This window comes from Fusarium redolens (genome assembly GCF_020744475.1).
Source record: "Fusarium redolens strain MPI-CAGE-AT-0023 chromosome Unknown BKA55scaffold_9, whole genome shotgun sequence".
Classification (NCBI taxonomy): domain Eukaryota; kingdom Fungi; phylum Ascomycota; class Sordariomycetes; order Hypocreales; family Nectriaceae; genus Fusarium; species Fusarium redolens.
Window position 1 is genome coordinate 1664018 of NW_025763672.1, and position 19337 is coordinate 1683354.

Below are 19337 nucleotides of genomic sequence, written 5' to 3' on the forward strand. Positions count from 1 at the left end.
AGGCGACTAGCCTCCCACAGGCGTCCTAATCGTTAATGCTTTTCGCTATGCCTTCCAAAGAGTCCATCCCGTTTTCCCGTCAAAGAAACGCTCAATTATCCTCGATTAACCCCAGTATACATACATATCTAATGGTCTTCACTTCAAATTCCCCAACAGTCCATCTTGTCCTTCTAATACCAGCTAGATGCCATGTCAAGAAGCGAGAGAGCACTAAGCCCGTCTGCCCATTTGCACTTAACACCGAACCTCCACTATTCCCTTATTAAATCCATAACCCCGCCTAACCGGAGAACTGGAAGCGCGTGGCTTCGAGCTGACCGAGTCCGTCGCGGGGTGCCACATTTCGTCGTCTGTAAGTGTTGGTGAAATCTTGCAGAATCGCGCGCACATTCTTCATGGCGCTGGGGTCTCCCGACTCAAGCCTCTCCTTGATTTTGATTAGGAATCTGTTGGCCTCGGCCGGGGAAACAGTGCCCTCTGGTAGTAGCTGTATTGTATGGGAGACCCATTGATGAGTCTGGAGAGGAACCAGCTCAAACAAAGCCAGCAGAACACCACTGCCATCAGCGAAACAGTCACGGGGGAAAGTGATCATCATGCCCGCCATGACCTGCTTGACCAAACCCTCACCAAGAGTAAGTAGCAGGTTCTTGACAATGGCCTTGACCTCAGCAGCTGTTGCCTCCGGGAGTCTATCGCTACTAGCAGGGTTATCGCCACCGTATGACAAAAGATCACGGAGGAAATGCAGCGTTGAGGACAGAGGGTCGCGCTGCTCTAGAGTTAGAGCGTAGATGGACGCCTCAAAAATAGACCTCAGCAGATGAGATGGAATAAGCTTCTGGGGGTAGTAGAGAAGGGCATCGATCAGAAGGCGGAAGAAATCATCAATAACATCGGGAAGCTCCTTAGGTTGTAGTTCCGTCATGACTCGGAGGAAGGTCGTTGTCTGAGCTTCAAAAAAGGTGTAGATGTTCTCCGTAGTGGCTTGATCAACGTGCTCTCGTGCTTCAGAGAACTCGCGCAGGATTGCTGAAGTCACCCACAAGAAACATCCTTCCCTTGAGTTGTTGAAGCCGCCAGCAAGCTTGTTTGCCATTTCTGGGAGCAAAGGTGTCATGGCTGTGCGGTGGGCAATGACCATATTGCGCCAGCACCTGCAGACGCGCTCGCAGATGGGAGTGAAGTTCAAGAAGTTGTCCAGTACGGTGGAAAGGATGGGGAAAACCTCCTGCCAGTACTTGACAGCAGGGTTCTCCTGACCTGGGCTTACAGGGGGCACGACGTACTGAACAAAGATAGTGATGAGTTGCAGATGATCTAAACAATCCTTAGTCTTGCATGATGAAATGAATTCGAGCTTGCTTACCTGCGAGCGCCAATTTGCCCTCCTCGTCTGTAGCATTGTTGGCTTTGGTCATCAAACGCTGAATCAATGGGTCGCAGTACAGCTTGAGCAATCGGTAAATCTCCTCCGTGGGCTGGCAAGCCACAACGTTGGCAACACCTTCTGTGATCTCTTCCTTACTCAAGTCAGGGAGCTTATCCAGCACTTCATCGTAGAAGGTCTGAAGCTGCAGCACTTGGCCACTCAGGAGGTGTTTGCAATCTGTACAGAAGAACTTGATGGCCAAGGCAGCGGCGCGGATGATCTCCCTGGAATCCGACTGGAATGATGTGACGATGTAGTTGAATTGAGGCTCGAGATATTCCGGATGGGCAGCCGTCCATTCAGTATAGCGGCCGAGGACCATGATAGTTGCGAAACGAAGCTTCTCGTGGCTGGGCATCTGTACAAGGAGAGGCATGAGCTGGCGAAGAACAATACTCTCATCCTTGTCCACCATGCGACCAAGAGCGCGCATAGCAAATAGAGGCGCCTCCAGCTCCTGCCAGTGAGGTACCGAGTTGTCGTTCACTTGGTTAGCGTACTTTGACATCCACAGCTGGATTGCTTGGAGAACCTTGGTGAGGCAGTCCGTAACGCCCATCACCTCGCAGCAATCCTTTAGTGTGTCGCCCATCTGGTGTCGAAACTCCCTGAATTTCTCCTCCTGCTCACGATCTCCGTCGAATAGATCAGTTTCATTACCCGAGTCCGGCTTGGGGTATTCGAGGTGCTTTAGAAGAATGTCCACCAGCTTGGAGTAGACGTCAACCAGCTCAAGTCGACCTTGAATATAAATCTCCAACACAAGATAGAGCTTGAGCTCGTACCAAAAGTTGAAGGTATGTTCGATAACATCACGCTCCTTGTCTCTCAAAGCGCATTCCAGTACAGCATCAACCAGTGGTCGGAAGTGTGTAGGTTGGCGGGCGATTCCAACGACCCAACTCTCTGCGGCAGTTGCAAACACCTTAGTCAAAGCCTTGAGTGTCTCTGTGTCATCCTCCTCAGCTGCCTTCGCCACTTGGGGCTTCAAGGAGATGATTCGCGGAAATAGTAGCTCGATTATCTCCTGACTCTCGTCCACGTCGCTAGTCTCTCGAAGCATGGTGCACAGACACTCGGAAGCCTCCTGGCTGCAATTATCGCTAGTTGTGCCATTGAAAACAATATCCATTAGAGGCGACTTGACAACATTGCCAACTGGGACCTCTCGGAGCCAGGAAGTAATACACTCCATCAACTGAGGGTTCTGAGCGGCTGCGGCTGTGACAGATGTCAGTATCTTGGCAGTGGGGGAAGGTCGCACAACTTACGCGAGGACTGAGAATAGTTGATAAGGAGTTGGACGACCTGGTCTGCATTATCGGCCAAGAGAGCCTGCGTTCGCATCGCAAGATCTTCTTCCTAATTCCAAACAATTAGACTTGAACTGGTGTTGAGGTCGACCGGATTTGACGATCTCGAAAGAAGCGAATTCCCGATCTATGGTTGCGCGATCCACGTACAGACAAGGTGATCTTTCGACCCTCGGTAACTTCTTCAGGGAGAACCCTCAGGAAATCCAGAATGCAGGCGTGGCTCTCGGGGCTATCACTAAGCGACTGAACGACGGAAGGCAGAACATCGTTCCAGTCCTTCATTTGAATCGCTAGAATGGCCAGACACACACAGAGCTGGACTCGGATAGGTTTGGGTCCCGGGGCGAAGTGCTTTAGAAGTAAGAGGATTTGGTTTCGAAGGGCGGGCAGCTCGCTAGCAGGGACTTGGGTAGAGAGGTCGTATGTGATCTAGAAGGGGGAAGTTAACAATGAGGCCGAGGCGTATGTCACAAGCTTCAAACCTTTCCACGTAGGGTAATGGCCGCAAAGAGGGTTGCCTCTGGTTCGGCATCAGACTGCAGAATACCCATTATAGTTGCCCATGAATCCTTCTATACATATCCAACGTTAGTAACCTAGCCGTATACTGAACAGCTTCGCGCGACGCACCGATTTCTGAAACCTCTCCAAGTACTCGTGGGCATGCTTCTTGGCCTCTTGCTCCCCACTCCTCATAGTCATAACAGCAGCCAGCACATCAGGCGGCGCAAAAGCCTCCTGGGCTCCGTTCGAAGCCATTATGGATTGAAGGGCGAGCAGGGGGATATCAGAGTCGAGTATCGGTGTATATGACTATGATGCGCACGATCGACCCTCGTGAGTAGCGGCGCATGCAAAGGGGGGCAGCAGTTGGGATCGATGAGGCTCCTATGAATCGCGAAAGAAAACTTGGACGAGAGTATAGGCCGAGAGAACCGGCTGAGAAGGAAGGGAAGAATAGAAGTAAAGTACGAAGCCCCAGAAGGCAAACAAGTCCTGAAGTTCAAGAGAGCAGGTGATTCAATGACCTGGCTAAAGTTTGTTTAAGGTCAGGATAAGTGCCTAGAAGTATTTACGACTCTTAGGTTGCTCGTCATGGCCATGGCGGGGCAACCGCCCGGATATTAACCGACATCTTCAGCTTGACTAACATGACATATGAACGAAAGATATCTGCAACTCTGGTATCATTAACAACAGTTAATAAATACAAAACACAAACTTTTTTATTCATGGCACCTGCCAACATAGCTTCGTGTTTGTGCTGAGAATAGGTAGTTTGTCAACTATCTGAACAACAGAGCTGACATCTATTGTACCTACACCTGGGAACATCACGTGGCCCCCAATCTTGTTCCAGGCCTTTCGATTCTATTATTATAGATCTTGTCGTGGATATCGCGAAATAGAAGCTTCATGAACACCGGCCTTGATCTCTCCATTTCCAAGAATAAGGCCATTGAGTCTACGGTCGTGAGTGTCTGTGGGAATCTGAAGCTCCGATGTCGCAGGCACCATCTGTTCTGTCAAAGCCAGGCCATACAAATGTAGCGGGTTCTCATGCGCTATGCCCTTTGTTTCGAGTTTGGCCATGTATCTGTTGATAAAGAAATCATAAAAGCCCTTGCCGTGGCCAAGGCGTCGAATCGACCCTGACTGGTCAAAGTCGAATGCGACGCCTGGCACAACCATAAAGTCCAGAATTGCAGGTTCGGAATTTTGAACGTCTGAACCACCTAGAATACGTCTTCTCGCATCGACGGTAGTCGGGTCCACGCTGGGAATCCCCCACTTATCCAGCTTGAGGCTCTCATAGTCCTGGACATCTTTTAGGTGAACCATGTCCATTACTCGGGCTGGAGTATCCGGTGTTTGGAAAGGCGACTTGTGTAAGTAAGGAATAAAGACCTGCTTGCCAGCAGATAAGGCATGGCGGACAATAGCATCTGTCTGGACCTCAGCCGTTGGCATGGCCAGATAGATGCTGATGCGTCGAGCATCCTTGTACGGCTGAAACTCTTTCAAGGTCTCAAAAATACAGCGACCTGTATGACTGGTGTTAGGGGAAGTGTTCTACGAATAGACACATGACATGGTAATGAGTGATTGGTTGGCTGTCATACTCTGAGTGGTTATGGAGTCCTGGGTGATCTTGGAGAGCTTCTGCTTCATGAGACTTCTCAGCTGCTGCTTAGCAGCGGGAAGGGATGACGCCATGACGAAGCTGACAAGACTGATGAACAAAGATGGTGGATTGGTAATTGTTCCTGTTTGTTGGTGGAAAAGTGTATTTTGGATAACGTGCTGGAGAAGCTTCCATGGAAGGATGCTGCGCTAAGGATAAAAAGCTCCCGGCGTGACACAGCCTTGGACCGACAGAGCGGATACGCGCCGAACCCAAATCGCTCTCTGGCGTCATCGCTATCATGTGAACGGAAGCCGACGCCGTCTAACGTTGAGACATGACAGGCGGCATCGGCGGTGAGGCCCGAGAGGATAGGTAGAAGAAAAGCCTAATTCCACTTCAATCGTCCTTACATCTGGATTTCAGTCGACAACGGCGGATGCTGAGAAAAAGACGACAAAGGAGATATTTCGAGGTTATGGATGTGCTCAACTGTTGCGGAGTTTGTCCAAGGGTCCTGATGGTAACCCCCACGCGAAGGCTAGATGGGAATATTTAGCAGCGTCAATCATCGATCCTAGGGCCTTGAGAACGAAGAAAAGACGGCCCAGTACGTAACGGCATCCACGAAGAAACTACGGCACCAACCTGGGGTTTCACAGCGCTCATCAACCATGCATGGCTGTCTGTAAGCACTGTATAACGTAACGATCATATTATTTCCACTAGTTTTCTGGGGGGCAGGCTGCAGACCACGATTGGAAATGCAATTAATATCAAATTGTTTGAATTGCCAGGTTTCGGATTGGCAGAGATTCTCAAATAGCACAGGTAGTTTGAGCATGGTGCTTAAGACCATGAAAAAAGAAGAAAAAAAAAACCGCCCGTGTCTCGTGGTTCACCGTCCACCAGAAAAGCTTATCAATTGCAATAGGCGACCTTCTATTGCTCAGAAGTTGGGACAAACAACCCATTCCTCGCTAGCCAAAGCCATGTCTCAGGCATTGCTGACGAGGAAGAAGTTTGAGCATGGGTGGTTAACGCGTGGGATGTCTGAAATGAGGATCCGAATTCCTTCCAGGGACTGGGGCGTGTCGTGGAAAAAATACCTTCAAGGGTCCGCAGTTTACAGAGAGGAAAGAAATCAACTACCACATCGTTTCGCGACGAGGCAGAAGGCTGAACTATAATCGTTCGATTATGGTTTATTTATGAACGAACAGCGGCAGATCTACAGGGTTGGCAACATAAGGTTCTTAGGCTGTTGAGCTATCTGGATCGTAAATGGGTCAGGAACAGCTTCCAGATGCTCTAATAGCAACAGACACAGCTCCAAAAAGGGTTGCCAAACAGGCCAGCCAGGGTCGCATTGGAACACCCAGGGATTTGGTTTGTGATTGTGATCACATCTTCGGGTGTTATCTAATCAGATCCATCAACCATCCTCAGAAATTTGAACCTTCCCTGTAGCCTGTAGCCGATATGGGGACGTCAGGGGTTTTGGTTCGGCCCGCTTGTTTGCTACCGGCTGTGACGATGAGGTGCTTGGTGCTCAGTGCGTCTTGGAGACGGGAACAAGGGTTTATATGACTGAGAATGAGGATAGATAGGGATGAAAAGCATCTCTGTGGTGTGTGAAGCAACCAGTATCCTGCAACCACTTAAGGGCTGTGAGCATGCGTCTAATTTGATATATGGCACAAACGAGTCTCAATAAACCGATTGGTCGTGGATCTGCACTGCTATATAAAAGTGATAAACAAACTATCTAGGTATCTAAACATGTTGTGAGAAGAAAGACGGCTGTTTCTTCCATTCTGGTTATGATATGGGTGCTCCCTCTTGTGGAATGGCGCTTGGCGTCGGCAGCCTCCCGCTATTATTTGTGAATTGCAATTGGATAGTTTTCATTCCTGGCACCTTCAAACGAAGCGTTGTTAGCAAGTCATGCAACTATCAGTAGTGCGTTCAGCATGGAATTCTTCGCCAATATCAAAGCTCATGTGGTCGGTCTACTTGACTGATACGCCGCATACTCACTGAATCATACCAATAGATATTGCTCGAGTTGCCTAATAACTCATGCATAATGCTCAATGTCTTGCCTCAGTAGATTGCCGTCATCCCGTCACCGACTCCCCTAGCTAGTCATCCGCTTCATCCTGGTCACCACCCACTCAAAGCCCTTGAACTCCCCACGCGTAAAGACAGGGCTGTCTTCTCCAAAAGCTCTTGCTTGCTTGATGGGCATCCCCATAACGCGCCGTAGCCTTGCTTTTTCATGTCTTTCTACCTATCACTGCCTTTGAATATACTTTGTTGTCATTAATGTCATCCACCTGTTGGCAATTGGATCCTCTTGAGGCACTTTGCTAGCGGACGGCCCCTCTAACCAAATTCTCTTCTGGTATCAGGGCCCTTTTGATGCTGCTCCATACCATTACAAGGCAATGCCACACGCCAGATCGATGAGAGCTGGAGCCCATTCGATCACGCCCCTCCTAAGCCGCTATTTCGTTCACGCTGGCTTGGCTTGTTAGTTAACGATAAGTGTGGATTATATCCAACTCCACCATAGGTAGCCAGATATTGATACACGATACACGCCCCCGCCATGGGTAAACACACCACCAACTCATCCTCGGCCTCCATCTCTTCCAGCAAACGAAGCCTAAGCCGCCAATCTTCAGCGTCTTCGTCCCTGGCAGAGAGGGTTGGAGACAGGGTTGCCGGTGATTCCCCTCCACTCCGCCAGGACGTCGCCCTTCAGCCCCTAACATCCACATCCACGTCTGCATCCTCATCCTCTCCCAGGTCCACTGTGACAGTCTCACCCTCACACCCAGCCCAAGACAAGTGCCATGTCTTGCCGTATCAGGCTCCGGCCTCTCATATACCTCTCCCATCATTAACTACCGCTGCTACCCCAGCTGCATTTGCATCTACACCTGCATCTGCATCTACTTTTCCTCACGCTCCAGCTCCAACCTCAGCTGCTCTTCCATCGGTTCTCGTCGATGATCAAGATGCGGCGCAGCCTCCTGATCATATCGATACCAACGATAATCTAGATGCCACTCCTCAACCTATAGACGGCGTTATAGATATGGCTTCCAAGAAGACACCGTTCTTGCGCTCCGCCGCCGCTCGCTCCGATGCTGCTCCCTACGGTTCCGTCTCACTAACACCCAGTCGCAATAATTCGCCCGCTGGTAGTGATCGCTGGGATCCCGATTCCCACCAGCTTCGTCACGTTCCGGATACCATGCGCAGCGAGACCTCGCACCGATCCATCCTTGGCAAGAAATCCTCCTCGAGGTTATCCGAAGAGATTGATGGCGCCGTCCTAGTCTCCGGCCTTGAAGGCCGCCTGGGCATAACCGAACCTACCCATACTGGTGTTCTCGAGGGTAGCATGAAGGACGACTTGTCCGAGGATGGCGCACTGCTTGATGACGCTTCCTCGACAGCATCAGATTCTGAACACCAAGAAAACTCCCCTCATGAGGCTGTTCGCGCCTCCGTTCCGCCCACAGACAATACCACTCTCTCCATAAATACGCCACGCATGTGGTGTCTCTCTGTCATTTTTGCCATTCTAGGCTCGTCGACGAATCTGTTCTTCTCATTAAGATACCCCAGTGTTGCCATTACTCCAGTTATTGCCTTATTACTCGTCCATCCTCTTGGACATTTGTGGGATTTTGTGCTAAAGCGACCTTACGACCCCGAGGAGGAGTTTATTGATGGTGTACGGACGACTTCTGTTAGTGATGATGCGCATGGTTCGCATAAGATCAAGAGGCGCACGCGTTGGAGGAGATGGTTGGCGCAAGGCCGTTGGAACGAAAAAGAACATACTTGCGTCTATGTCAGTAGCAATGTCGCTTTTGGCTTCGCCTTTGCGACAGACGTTATTGTCGAGCAGACTCAGTTCTACAACCAAGAAGCTCCTATCGTCTACCAGCTTCTTCTCACTATATCCACCCAGATTCTCGGTTATGGCTTTGCAGGTCTAACACGTCGCTTCCTTGTTCGACCCAGTGGAATGATCTGGCCGGGAACTCTTATGTCGGCAGCCATGTTTTCGACGCTTCACAAACAGGAGAACAAACCTGCCGAGGGCTGGACCATTAGCAGGTGGAAATTCTTCTACATCGTCTGGACCATATCCTTCCTCTTCTATTTTCTCCCTGGACTACTTATGCCAGCACTTAGCTACTTCAACGTCATTACCTGGTTTGCGCCCAAAAATGTCGTTATTGCAAATCTTTTCGGTGTCTCCTCCGGTCTTGGTCTCTTTCCCCTGACTTTTGACTGGGCGCAAGTGACCTACGTTGGTTCACCGTTACTTGTCCCATTCTGGGCTGCTATGAACGTTATCGGAGGTTTAGCTGTGGTAATGTGGATTATTGCACCTATCCTCTACTACGCCAACGTTCTCTTCTCTTCATACATGCCAATTCTTTCAGCCGCTGTTTTCGACAACAGGGGCAAGGTCTACGATGTCAGCAAGATTCTCACACCTGATTTTCTCTTTGACCGAGAGGCATATCAGAGCTACAGCAGAGTGTTCTTGCCAATCACATACGTGTTGAGTTATGGCGTTCAATTCGCTGGCTTGGCTGCTCTTCTAACGCATACTGCTTGTTGGCATGGCCAGGATATATGGAGGTCATGGAAACGAGCACTTGAGGAGGCTCGCGAGGATGGGCAGCCGAAGTATGAACCGGTAGCGGATTCTCCTGGGCCTTTACCACGACAATCATTCGACGAGGACCAACGGCGTATGTCAACATCCACTTCTCATGTTGATGGAATTATTAGCCGCGAAGATATTCACAGCAAACTCATGAAGAGATACAAGGATGCCCCCCTGAGTTGGTATCTAATCACGTTTCTCTCCATGACTGCCATTGGCATCTTCGTTGTTGAATAGTAAGTCTGCGTTTCAAATTACTCAGATCTCTTGCTAACTCGTCTAGCTACCCTGTCCATCTGCCGTGGTATGGCCTCCTTCTCGCCCTTGGTCTCGGAGCCCTGTTCTTCATTCCCAATGGCATCATTATGGCCGTCACAAACCAACACAGCAGCATCTATCTCATTTGTCAACTCATTTGCGGTGTTGTGTTCCCTGGTCGCCCCATCGCAAACATGGTTTTCGTCACATATGGCTACATCTCATCAGCGCAAGGCATCAAATTCGCTTCTGACCTCAAACTCGGTCACTACATGAAGATTCCTCCCCGTATCCTCTTCCTCGTTCAGATCGTCGCGACTCTTGTCTCCTCACTGACTCAGATCGGTGTGCTCAACTGGATGTTCGCAAACATCAAAGGCATTTGCACTTCAGAAGCTCTAAATGGCTTCACCTGTCCCATTGCAAGAGTCCACTTCAATGGCTCCATTCTGTGGGGTGTTGTCGGACCTAACGAATTCTTCGGTCCTAAGGCCATATATCGTTCCCTGGTCTGGTTCTTCCCCCTTGGCGCTCTCCTCCCCATTCCTCTGTGGCTTTACTGTCGACGTAACCGCTCCAGTATGCTCCGCAAGGTCAACCTTCCTGTTATCTTCGGCGCCATGTCCTGGATACCTCCTGCAACAGGTCTCAACTTCTCCGTCTGGGTGCTTGTATGCTACGTCTTCAACTATCTCATCAAGAACCGCCACAATGCCTGGTGGAGCAAATACACCATGACTTTGAGCGCCGCCCTCGATTCTGGGCTTGCCTTCGGCATAGTAGTTGTCTTTTTCGGTTTCATCTACCCTGGGCTTGCAAAGAACCTCAAGTGGTGGGGCACTGAAGTGTACAAGCAGGGTTGTGACTGGCAAGCATGCTCATATAATACCCTCTCGGAAGGTGAGCGCTTTGGGCCCAAAACGTGGTAAAAAGTCGAGGACATTAAAGAAAGATTTCGTTGTTTTTTATTCGGAGAATACTGCATATAGACTTGCCCTCGTTTCGAGGGTTACAATGATAGACAGCATGGGCGGGTATGATGAGCATTATTACTGAGGCATGATTATTTTACATTGATTCAATGGGTAGCATCAGCTTTGGCTACAGTATAGACAATTTTGGCTCAGCATCAATTGACATAGCACGTTACTGTTGGACCAAGATGAAACTCGAAACTCGGTTTCTCCGTCTATCATAATGCCTAGTCCCCACCCCATCTTTACTGCGCTTACGGCAGATTACCATAGAATACAGTGTAATTAAGTCTGGCGTTGTAACTTGCCCGGTTTTAGAAACCAGTACCATGCTAATAACAAGTTCAAACCGTCTATTTCTCAGCTTCCCATTCAGGATTCTATGAGTTTGAGTCAGTACGTGTGGATACTTTGTTAAGGCTGTGAAACTTACCTTCCGCAAAATTACCAAGCCCTCTAGAGTGCTGTTGAGGCTGATATATTCCTCATCTTCCAGCTCTGCTCGCTCACCATATCCGAGCACCACAGGTGTGCTCTGAGTCTGCCAACCAGTGATTGTCTTGGGACGACCAGCTTGACCAACGACATCGACGGCTTGACCCACGCGGACGTTGACCTTAAGAGGCTTGAGGTCTTCGTCCAAGGTAACAAGGAAGCGGGGATGCATAGCTGTGACGAGGAAGTAAAGGAGGTAATGTGACTGGCCGGTGATAAACTCCTTGGGCTCAATCATAGCGACAAGAGTAGCAAGCAAACCAGCGGCCGCTACACGGGACAGAACTTGACGATCTGTGTGGAAGGGGCTGATTGACAGAGTACCCTTACCCATGTGGAGGAGACCCTGAGCGATTCGCACCATGAAAAGAGCATCCTGGTCACGGTGGTAGTAACTGGCGAGTTGTCGAAGCAGCTGAGCTAATCGGGCGTTGTTGGTGCCTGCACCCAGAAGACCCATGGCAAAGATGGCGTTGATAGCAACCTCAGGATCGTTGTCGTGACTGTATCTTGAGAGGGTATCGTACACCTTCATTTGAGGGTTGCTGGGGCTAAGGAGACCCATGGCTAGGGGTACAGCTTTTCGGATGTTGGCCTCGCCGTAGTGCATGAGATGGCCGAACTGTCGCAAAACCATTTCTTGGCCAATATCTTCACCCATGGCCACAAGTGCAATACCAATAACAGCATATGCCTGTAGAAGTTCGTCACCCCTCTTCTCTTCAGACTCTTCTTGATGCTCATTGCAGATATGGAGAAGCTCCTGGATCTTGAGGACAGCGCCAGTACCGGCCCACGCACAAATCTCAGCCATGACAGCTGTCGACTTGGCCATAGGATGCTCGATAGCCTTGAGAGTTTCGAGGATAACATCGACCTCTTCTTGTCGGCCAAAGAAGAGAAGGCCTAGGCCAAGAGCCAAGAATCGTGTCCACTTATCAGTCAGTTGATTTTTGCGATCGTCGTCCATTAGAGTAGTGACAATGGCCTCGCTGATCTCCGGATGAGAAGATCCAGTGAAGATAAGACCGCAGGATAAAGCAGCCATTGCTGAGATCTGCATATCAACACTAGCATCGGAGATCATAGGGAGCAAATGCTCGAGCACGTCCTCCTTGTTCGATCCGGCGTAGGCAAGTCCAAGACCCATGATGCAGGCGGTTCTGACAAGGGGGTTGGGGTGGTATAGCTTGTCCCCATCAGCCAACAGGGCAATGGCTGGGTCCGAATCCATTACTACGCCAGAATTCATAATTCCAATAGCAAGCATTGCGCCAGCCGAAATCTCTGTCTCTGAAGAGTATGTATACTTATCGATCTTGTCAAGCCCATTCTCGATATCCCACATCAGAAGAGTGCCCATGGAGGCGACGGTGGACATCATACCATCGGCCTTGGTCTTCCAGACCCATGTTTCCTTCTCACCGTCGACGAGCATCATCTTATCGTTGCCGAAACCAGCATTCACAAAAGCATTGACGAATGCCGCTGCAAGGTTATGTCGAGCAGAGTCAAGGTTGGTCATTCCTGCAACTCGACTGCTCTCCAGATGGCTCTTGTAGATATCCTCGGTGGACTTTGGCTCCAGGATGTTGAGCTCCTTGCCCAGTGACTTGAAATGTTCTGATAGCTTCAGGTTGCCGAGGGATTCCAAAAGGGCGGTGTTCTCTTCTGACTGATCATCAACGTCAAGCGCTATTCTTTGCCGGGCAGTTAGAAAAGCAAGCTGCTTTTGAAGGGCAGGGTCTTCAGCCTTGTCGAAATCGGACTTAATGAGTTCGTAATCGTGAAGTCGAATTGCGAGGACCATGGCCTGCGCAAATTGCTTGTATTCCATGTAGATGTCGTGTGCGGTCTTGAGAAAGGTCTCATTGTCGGGGTAGGTGAGGAGGTTAACCATCGAAGACATGTACAAACATACACGAGCGTATGTGTTCTCGTCCACGAACTTGGGCATTTCCTCAATGATTTCAAGTTCGCTCATAAGATCCACTGCATCGGCCTCGGCGTTGCTCTTGAGGAAGAGGGGGATCAAAACAAGTGCCAGGTCGATCAGGTCCTTGGTCGACTCGTCATTTGCAATTCGCTTTCCATACACTTCTCCAATCTCTAGGGCGAGATGTCTGGTATACTCGTGGCCCCATGAGCTGATGTCGGATGAAGGCGCTTGAAGTCTGTAAAACAGTGTGTCTTGTCGGTCTTCATCTGAAAACGTCATACCGATGACGGAGAGAACATCCGCCAGCGAGGTCCTGTCTTCGCCCTCGGGCCACTGCTCGAAAAGTTTTGTCAAGGACTCGTAATGCGGTCGTAGGAATTTGAGGGGCTTTGGGACTGCTGTCATGGATGACGTCGACGTCTTTATCAAGTTCTTCATAGCTTCAAGGGCGGGCTTGTAGAGCTCCGTGTTTGGCTCCTGTATGTCGTTTAGAACGTTGCACAAAAGGTTTGCCAGCAGACAAACTTACAGTCAAGCGCTCGACCAGCAATTCAAGCTCATTCTTTAGTTGTTGGTCCTCCTCGTTGAGCTCCTCCTCAGCAGCTGGGTCCCAAGTCAGTACATCATTCATGCAAACGGCAGGGCCTCATACTCTCAATCTTATCGTCCTCTTTCTTTCCATTTGTCTGCTGCTTGTCTTTCTTCGCATCGTCGACGGCCTTGCCCTTGCCCTTGTCGGCTGCCTTGGGCACTTCGCTGTCTTGAGCCATGTTGGTGTCGTAGCTTTAGGCGCCTGGTAGAGTCCACTAAACAGATTGGCAGGGAAAAAAGACGGAGAAGCAAACTGCTATGCGAGCCCGAGATGTATCCTCAGTAATCGCGGCGTGTCAGGATTGAATGTTGTGGTATCGTGGTCGTGGGTTGCTGCGGATGGAAAGTGATGGAGGCTGTTTGGCTAAGCTCAAGGTGCTTTGCTGTAGGTAGCGGTAGCTCTGCTGCGTTACGCGAAGCGCTGCCGCCTGGCTGGCCCAGCCTCATCACGTGCACCCTGGTACCATGAGACCCACATTGCCAAGAAAGAATGGCAGACTTTTGATAACGAGCGATAAGATCTTCAAGAAAAAATAACCCCACCATACAACATCAACCCCTCCAACATCAACGACAAAAAATATCAGTTTTACAACAAACCCTTGGGAAAAAAGTTCAAACCGTTCTCCAGGAATTCTTCAAAACAGCAGCCCATCATGAAGTTAGATACACGGGCAATGCGCCACCTCGCCTCTGAGGATTGGCGAGTTTTGACAGCAGTATGCACCCTGGCTATCACGGTTGGACACAAGACTTACACCAATTATAGGTCGAAATGGGAAGCAAAAACCACGAGCTTGTACCAACATCATTGATCGAAAAGATTTCACGCCTTCGTGGTGGTGCCGGAAGTGTTCATAAGAGTATCTCAGCCCTCGCCAAAGTCGGCCTCATTGCGCGCGTGAAAGAGGCAAAATACGATGGATATCGACTCACCTATGGTGGACTCGATTATCTTGCACTTCACACCCATGCCAAGAAAAAGGACGTCTATAGTGTAGGAAACAGAATTGGTGTGGGAAAAGAGAGTGATATTATGGTTGTAGCAGACCATAGCGGCACCCAACGAGTCCTCAAAATCCATCGACTGGGCCGAATTTCTTTCCGAACCGTTAAATCGAATCGAGACTACCTTAAGAACCGACAATCCGGATCATGGATGTATCTTTCACGGCTCGCAGCCATGAAAGAGTTTGCTTTCATGAAGGCTCTACGTGAAGAGGGCTTTCCCGTCCCCGAGCCCATCGCACAATCACGACACACCATTGTCATGTCGCTAATAGACGCTTTCCCTCTCCGACAGATAGCGGAGGTTCCTGACCCGGCATCCTTGTACGGTGATCTCATTGCCTTGATCCTCCGGCTCGCCAAACAAGGGCTGATTCATGGTGATTTCAACGAATTCAACATCTTGGTCAAGGAGAACAGGACGAAATCTGAAGAGGGAGAGGAGACCCTTACACTCGAGCCCGTCATCATCGATTTCCCCCAAATGGTTTCAATGGAGCATCAAAATGCTGAGATGTACTTTGATCGAGACGTAAACTGCATCAAGCGCTTCTTTGAGCGCAGATTTCATTTTGTTCCAACAGAACCCGGCCCATTTTTCAAACATGCGAAAAAGACAGTGGGTAAGGATGGCGTCAAACGACTCGACGCTACAGTGGAGGCTTCTGGCTTTACAAAGAGGATGTTGAAAGATCTCGAGGCTGCCATCAAGGAGAAGGGGGATCAAGCGGCTCAACATAGTGGGGATGAGGACGATGAAGATGAAGATGACGACGATGACGATGACGAAGAAAGTGAAAACAGGGATGCAGATGAGGAGGAACACCCTCAAGATGGCCAAGTGTCAGGCGGTCTACTTGGCGACGATGCCATGGCTTCGAAAGAGGATATGGTAGAGGAGGGCATGTCAAAACTGACAGTATAGATGAAATATAATGATACCCATGTCTTAGAAGACTTACTGAGGTTATGACAAGCATGTTTTTGTTCACAGCAACTCTGCGACTAAGAATGACTGAAGGAATTCTATGACATTAAGAAAATTCTCTCTAAACGCCCTCCTCTGACTTTTATGGCACGAATGCCCCCGAATCTAAACTACAAAAGCTTATGACATCATATCATGGCATGAATTCCTCGAGTGTAACAGCTGCCTCAGACCATAATATGTTCCGCGATGGCTACACTGTCGATGCTTGAGCCAAACGCTCCAAGACGAAAAAACGAGAGACAAATGATAAATGAAAGCACGGGTTCCGGCATCGCCAGCCAGATAACATCCATTTCAACTGTTGGCAGTTCGAGATCTTAGACCCCCTTCTTGATCTCCCTCTTAACTTCCTTCTTGATGTCCTTCTTGATGGAAGGGGACGCATCGAAGGATGAGCCAGCCACCACTGTATCCATGTGAACGGTCACGTTCTCGTCACATTCGGATGAGGCGGATGTGGCAATCACTTCATCGGTGCTCCCGATTGCAGCCGTCCTATATCAAGGGTTAGAAGCAAGTCACAGAAACCCGGGGCAGCCCTGTCCCATACCCAATGGATTGACGCTGGGAAGCCAGGCGTCGCGTCTCATTGTTGGTATCGGACACAGAGGGAGCCAGGGGCATGGGACTGGAAGAATGTCAATCCATGTGAGAAAAGAATGTGCATTAAGACTTACGGCCGGGTGATGGGGATGGCTGCCCGTCGGTTCTGGGCGTGGTGAGGGTACATAGAACCACCATAGCCGACGAGGGGAGTGCCGTAGGCTCCGATGTTGTACTCGTTCGTTCGGAACTGGCGACGCTCAGCGGTGACTCGCTTCAACTCCTTCTGAGCTGGGGTGTCAGCGTAGCGGATGTTCATGAGAAGTCCTTCATCGCCAACACTCGAACCATGGAACCTCTCGATAACATCATCGCAAACGTCTCGGTTCTCAAAGCTGTGTTCTTGTTAGCCACATACACTCATCATTGGCCCTACATACATACCGAGCGAAACCGACGCCACGGCTGTTCCCCATGCTATCACGAAGGATCTTGCTGGACAAGATGGTATAATCCCTGAAAATGGCGCCAAGTTCCTAGTAGCAGTTAGAGGCTTCAGAACATACTGAGTCGTTATCTTCAAAACATACCACCTCTGTCAGAGACTTGGGAAGATTCGAGATGTATAGGTTGGTAGAGTCGTCGTCGCCCTCAGCCTTGAGACGAGAGTTGAAAGACTCCTGAACAAATGTCAGTTTACCCTTCTCAACACTCATCCATGGGCTGGGGGAACATGCCCTAGCAAAGCCGACTTCGTATCCAAGACGATGGAATCCACGAATGCACATCTCAGAGTGAGCGACGTCAAAGAACTTGGCGAAGCCAAATCTTGTCTTTGTTAGTCATTGTTTGTTAAAAAGTTTGTGCAACGAACTTACCCTTTGCATGCCCCGGTAGCAGTATCAATGATAGCCTTGGAAGTCTCGACTTCACCGAAACGGGAAGTGAACTGATAGAGGGTTTGATCATCGGTGGTCGGGTAAAGGCCACGGATATAGACATTGCGGTTGCCGGGGATTCGATTTTCGAGGCTTTGTTCAAGGCTCTTCATCTGACCTGCAGGAGTGAAGACGGCAGGAACTGCTGTAGGGATGGCAGGGTCCTTTGCCAAAATCTCGTCCAGGACGTGATCAGACACTGGAGAAGGCTTTGGCTTGGTCGTAGCTTCGACGTGGTGAGAGCCGAGGAGTTGATGGGGAGAAGGAGTTGTGTAGGCCGATCGATCGCTGTGGACTCGGGGACCATGCTCACGATTTGGCCAGCTCCCGTAGAAAGGGGTAGCAGGTGCGGACTCTGTGGTTGAGTAGGAGCCGCGGCGGTTCTCCAAACCAGGAACTTCGGACTGAGTTCGATCATTACGAGGATGTCCGGCATTGGCGCGAGCAGGAGTGAAGGGGACGAGAGGACCGGATAGAGCATATGGGTTGGCATAGGCTCCATTCATCTGATAGCCAGGATAGGTCGATTCATTTGGGTGGTTAATGGCAACCGACTGAGAACCTGGCATGGAGGCAAGAATGAGTCCATCGGGAGCAACCATGTAGGGTGCTGGCATGGGAACGGGCGCACCCTGGGGAGCAGGCAAAGTCACGCCCGTAAGGCTCAACCCCTGAAAGTGGCCCAACAAAGCATTGTGATCGGTAGAGCCAGGGATAGCGAGATGCTGAGGTCGCCTATCAGGCTGGTTGGAGAGGAAAGGTGCCGTGCCAGTGGTAGGTTCCATAGTCGCCATTGAATGAGGATGTATGACTGAGATATCTATGCAGGTGTCAGACGATCTGTCAGTTGGTGATGGAGAAGACCTAGACTTGGTTGGGCTTGAAGATGAAAAGAAATAATGCTGCACCAGACTAAACATCCAGAGGGGGGACTACAAACGTCTTACCTCACAAGCAACAGATCGGCTGCAAAGAGCAGTGCAAGATGCGAATAATCGGTGGATGCGTGAAAATCTGGCTGTATCCAAGCTGTCAATTGAGAAATGCTTGTGTGGGTGACGACAAGAAGACATGAGAAATGAGTAGAAGAGATACTCCCAAGGATTCTGATAGAGGATCCAACACTGAGCATATGGGACGAACGGTATTCTGACAACCCTGTATTGCATTGACAGGAGAAAGGACGTGAATATGTGAAAACAAAGAAGTGACCGGGGCAAAGATATTGGAGCAAACATACCTCGAGGGCTTGAATGATGATCAAGCAGTTGATGGACAAAGCAGGCTGAAAGAAGCCGATGATGACGAACTCTGGGGTACCAAGACTGAGATGAAGCGAGAGTAAGTAAATTAGCCACGATAGCGTGCAAGATGGAGTACAGAAGAGATTGGAGGTATGAAGAGCGTTGAATGAGGGCTATGAAAAGAAGATGAAGAAGACAAAGAGATGAAGAAAGGAGAGGAGGGAAGATATAGAGGAAGCTGGAGGAAGAGAAAGGGTAAAGCAAGCACCTACCTACCTAATAGTGCCCAAAAATGATGATGTCGGAAAGAGGTATAGTGACGAAGGAGGAAGGACCTTCTGCAGTTGAAAAAGAGGCAAGAATGATGCTATCAGTAAGACCTATGTCCGCACAAAAATGTTGCCAAAACACTGTTGATGTTGAGTGAGAAGGTGGGATGAAAGATGATTTGGATTTCTTGAACAATGGGGAGGAATAATAAGAAGAAGAGGAAGAAAAGAAATTCAATGCGGACCCTCTGACAATTCAAGCTTTCTGGCAGTGTCAACCCGAGAAAGGTGAATTATTTGCTGCAGCTGGCAAGAGCTGCGACGTGAGGTCCTGCCTGCCACTTTATACAATGATATCGGAAGGAAACACTTTCCAAGTTTGTAGAACGAGCTTATCGATGTATTCAGGTAACGAAAAGGGGTATTATAAAGATCAGCGCAACAATGTATAGTCATGAATATTTGCAATGATGGTTGCATTGCCTGTCTGTTGTCCTGTTGTTAAATAA

At 49.6% G+C, this 19337-nt stretch overlaps 6 protein-coding genes across 6 annotated transcripts; 2 read left to right on the forward strand and 4 right to left on the reverse strand.

Moving 5' to 3' along the window:
* Window positions 1-283: 283 nt before the first annotated feature.
* On the reverse strand, window positions 284-3510 carry BKA55DRAFT_512857 (armadillo-type protein; the record flags this gene model as incomplete). The annotated part of the gene is made up of 6 exons (XM_046187842.1): window positions 284-1323; window positions 1373-2656; window positions 2707-2797; window positions 2899-3180; window positions 3234-3323; window positions 3382-3510. 6 exons carry the CDS (start codon window positions 3508-3510, stop codon window positions 284-286), a joined length of 2916 nt encoding a protein of 971 aa, XP_046048850.1.
* Window positions 3511-4128: 618 nt separating this feature from the next.
* BKA55DRAFT_691164 (uncharacterized protein) lies at window positions 4129-4968 on the reverse strand (the record flags this gene model as incomplete). Its single annotated transcript, XM_046199623.1, has 2 exons — window positions 4129-4796; window positions 4875-4968. 2 exons carry the CDS (start codon window positions 4966-4968, stop codon window positions 4129-4131), a joined length of 762 nt encoding a protein of 253 aa, XP_046048851.1.
* A 2522-nt stretch (window positions 4969-7490) lies between these two features.
* On the forward strand, window positions 7491-10765 carry BKA55DRAFT_691165 (OPT oligopeptide transporter protein-domain-containing protein; the record flags this gene model as incomplete). The annotated part of the gene is made up of 2 exons (XM_046199624.1): window positions 7491-9814; window positions 9862-10765. The coding sequence occupies 2 exons, from the start codon at window positions 7491-7493 to the stop codon at window positions 10763-10765; spliced, it is 3228 nt and encodes a 1075-aa protein (XP_046048852.1).
* A 398-nt stretch (window positions 10766-11163) lies between these two features.
* BKA55DRAFT_594876 (armadillo-type protein) lies at window positions 11164-14014 on the reverse strand (the record flags this gene model as incomplete). The annotated part of the gene is made up of 4 exons (XM_046195721.1): window positions 11164-11190; window positions 11244-13721; window positions 13774-13847; window positions 13897-14014. 4 exons carry the CDS (start codon window positions 14012-14014, stop codon window positions 11164-11166), a joined length of 2697 nt encoding a protein of 898 aa, XP_046048853.1.
* A 358-nt stretch (window positions 14015-14372) lies between these two features.
* Window positions 14373-15859, forward strand: BKA55DRAFT_570835 (RIO1 family-domain-containing protein). Its single transcript, XM_046193023.1, has 2 exons — window positions 14373-14554; window positions 14605-15859. Exons 1-2 carry the CDS (start codon window positions 14492-14494, stop codon window positions 15766-15768), a joined length of 1227 nt encoding a protein of 408 aa, XP_046048854.1. The 5' UTR covers window positions 14373-14491; the 3' UTR covers window positions 15769-15859.
* Window positions 15860-16151: 292 nt separating this feature from the next.
* On the reverse strand, window positions 16152-18109 carry BKA55DRAFT_691168 (uncharacterized protein; the record flags this gene model as incomplete). Its single annotated transcript, XM_046199625.1, has 6 exons — window positions 16152-16329; window positions 16385-16462; window positions 16512-16772; window positions 16822-16913; window positions 16968-17205; window positions 17256-18109. 6 exons carry the CDS (start codon window positions 18107-18109, stop codon window positions 16152-16154), a joined length of 1701 nt encoding a protein of 566 aa, XP_046048855.1.
* Between the last annotated feature and the right edge of the window lie 1228 nt (window positions 18110-19337).

Excerpts from the sequence above, each read along its gene's own strand:
- BKA55DRAFT_570835 (XM_046193023.1), top strand. The coding sequence starts at position 14,492 with ATGAAGTTAGATACACGGGCAATGCGCCACCTCGCCTCTGAGGATTGG. Across the intron at positions 14,555-14,604 it reads ATTGGCGAGTTTTGACAGCA|GTCGAAATGGGAAGCAAAAA; the intron begins GTATGCACCCTG and ends CACCAATTATAG.